The 1947-nt window shown below is 33.6% G+C and overlaps 1 protein-coding gene across 2 annotated transcripts in view; it reads left to right on the top strand.

Moving 5' to 3' along the window:
• LOC106143741 (zinc finger protein 431-like) overlaps window positions 1-1947 on the top strand; it is a 2899-nt gene that overhangs the window by 443 nt on the left and 509 nt on the right. Inside the window, exons 2-3 of one of the 2 annotated variants that reach the window (XM_013355330.1) lie at window positions 894-1104; window positions 1177-1947. The exon at window positions 1177-1947 is cut by the window's right edge and continues 12 nt beyond it. In XM_013355330.1, coding sequence (XP_013210784.1) covers window positions 894-1104; window positions 1177-1947 — 982 coding nt within the window. Of the gene's footprint in view, window positions 1-893 lie in introns of both variants that reach the window. The other variant, XM_026778219.1, reaches the window with a different exon arrangement.

The raw sequence follows: 1947 nt of genomic DNA, 5'->3' as shown, positions 1-1947 counted from the left end.
TTTCCAAGGCATTCCTTTAAAAACAGAAGAGAAACAAATGATTCCTTACCTGATAACCACCATTTGAGTCATAGTCCCATGAGAACTATGCTGTAGAGCTGCCAATCCATTTAGTTTCATACCACAAGGAACACACATAAACACATTGAATAGATAATAAGTCTATGTTTAAAACTGACTAAAAAATAAATACTCAGTATTAAAGCCAGTGTTACTCATGTACTTGTGACTTTGCCAAACTTATTGAAAGAGTTAGTTTATGAGAGTCAAAAAGTCTCATCTTGAGAAAGCTTAATTCCTATACTACATGTCTGTGATGAAACTCTGTAAATTCATTTGAAAACCATTTATTTCTTCTTCCTTTAATAAGAATGTCATATGTCACAAGTGAGCTTCCCAAAATAGAAAGAGAGACTGTATCTCCTTCAGACTAATGAGAAGATATGAAAGATATTTATATTTCATCACTGGGTAGATTTGTTGAATGTGGTATAAGATTATATGTAATTCATTTTCAAATTTTGTTGGGAAGATATCAGCAAACTCACACTGAATTTAAGCCCTATGAGTGATGGACTGTGTCTTTACTTTTGATTGTCCTCGTACACTTTCTTGTGGTAGATATTGCACTACAGGAAAACATAAGAATCCAAAAGAAATTTAAGGATATTTAAAACTGAGTTAGTCTAGTTCCTTTCAAATATGTAAAAAAAAAATCATATCAAATCATGCTATAAATGTGGGTCATTTGGAAAAAGACCCTTACCATCAAAGGTTCTTCACAGACACAAAACATCCCATACTGAAGGAGAGCACCATGAATATAAAACTTAAAATCTTATTCCTCTTTACAATAAAGCAAAATTATAAAATTAATTTATATAGATACTAAGATTCATCAGGGTAATGTACATGGTAAAACTTTTGTATTTGCTAATTATCTTTGCAGGTATGAAAGAATCCATAATGGAAAGAAACTCTCTGAGTATGCTCCATGTTTTAAATCATTTGCATGTTATAGTCATCTTCAAAGGCATGAAAAAAATTATTTTGCAGAGAAGCCATATGATGGTATTCAATATGCTGAAGCCTTTGGAAATACCAGTTGTCTCCAAATACTTAAAAGAAGACCACAAGCTGGAGAGAAACCAAATGAATATAATCAATGTGGTAAAGACTTTTCATATGTAAGAAGTCTCCAAGTTGACAACAGATTACACGCTGGAGAGAAAACCTACAAATGTAATCAATGTGATAAAGCTTTTTCAAAATGCTCTAAACTCCAAACACACAAAAGAACACATACTAAAGAGAAACCCTATGAATGTAATGAATGTGGTAAAGTCTTTGCATGTAAACGTAGTCTCCAAATACATAAAAGAACACACACTGGAGAAAAACCCTACATATGTAATCAGTGTGGTAAAGCCTTTTCAGTGAACAGTAGTCTTCGAGTACATCAAAGGACACATACTGGAGAGAAACCTTATCAATGTAGCGAATGTGGTAAAGCCTTTTCAAAACTCAGTATTCTACAAACACATAAACGAATTCATACAGGAGAGAAACCCTATGAATGTGATCAATGTAATGAAGCCTTTTCACAAATCAGTCATCTAAGAACACATAAAAGAACACATACTGGAGAAAAACCCCATGAATGTGATCAATGTGGTAAAGCATTTTCACGACAAGATAGTCTCCAACTACATAAAAGAACACATACTGGAGAGAAACCCTACAGATGTAATCAATGTGGTAAAGTCTTTTCACAGAACAGTAGTCTTCAAGTACATCAAAGTACACATACTGGAGAGAAACCTTATCAGGGTAATCAATGTGGTAAAGCTTTTGTGTGTCATGGTGAGCTTCACAGACATGAAAGAACACATACTGGAGAGAAGCCCTTTGAATGTAAGCAATGTGGAAAAGCTTTTGTGGATCGTG

This window comes from Microtus ochrogaster, unplaced genomic scaffold (assembly GCF_000317375.1).
Source record: "Microtus ochrogaster isolate Prairie Vole_2 unplaced genomic scaffold, MicOch1.0 UNK114, whole genome shotgun sequence".
NCBI classification, from domain to species: domain Eukaryota; kingdom Metazoa; phylum Chordata; class Mammalia; order Rodentia; family Cricetidae; genus Microtus; species Microtus ochrogaster.
The sequence above is the reverse complement of the archived record's forward strand: the minus strand, read 5'-3'. Positions and strand labels throughout refer to the sequence as shown.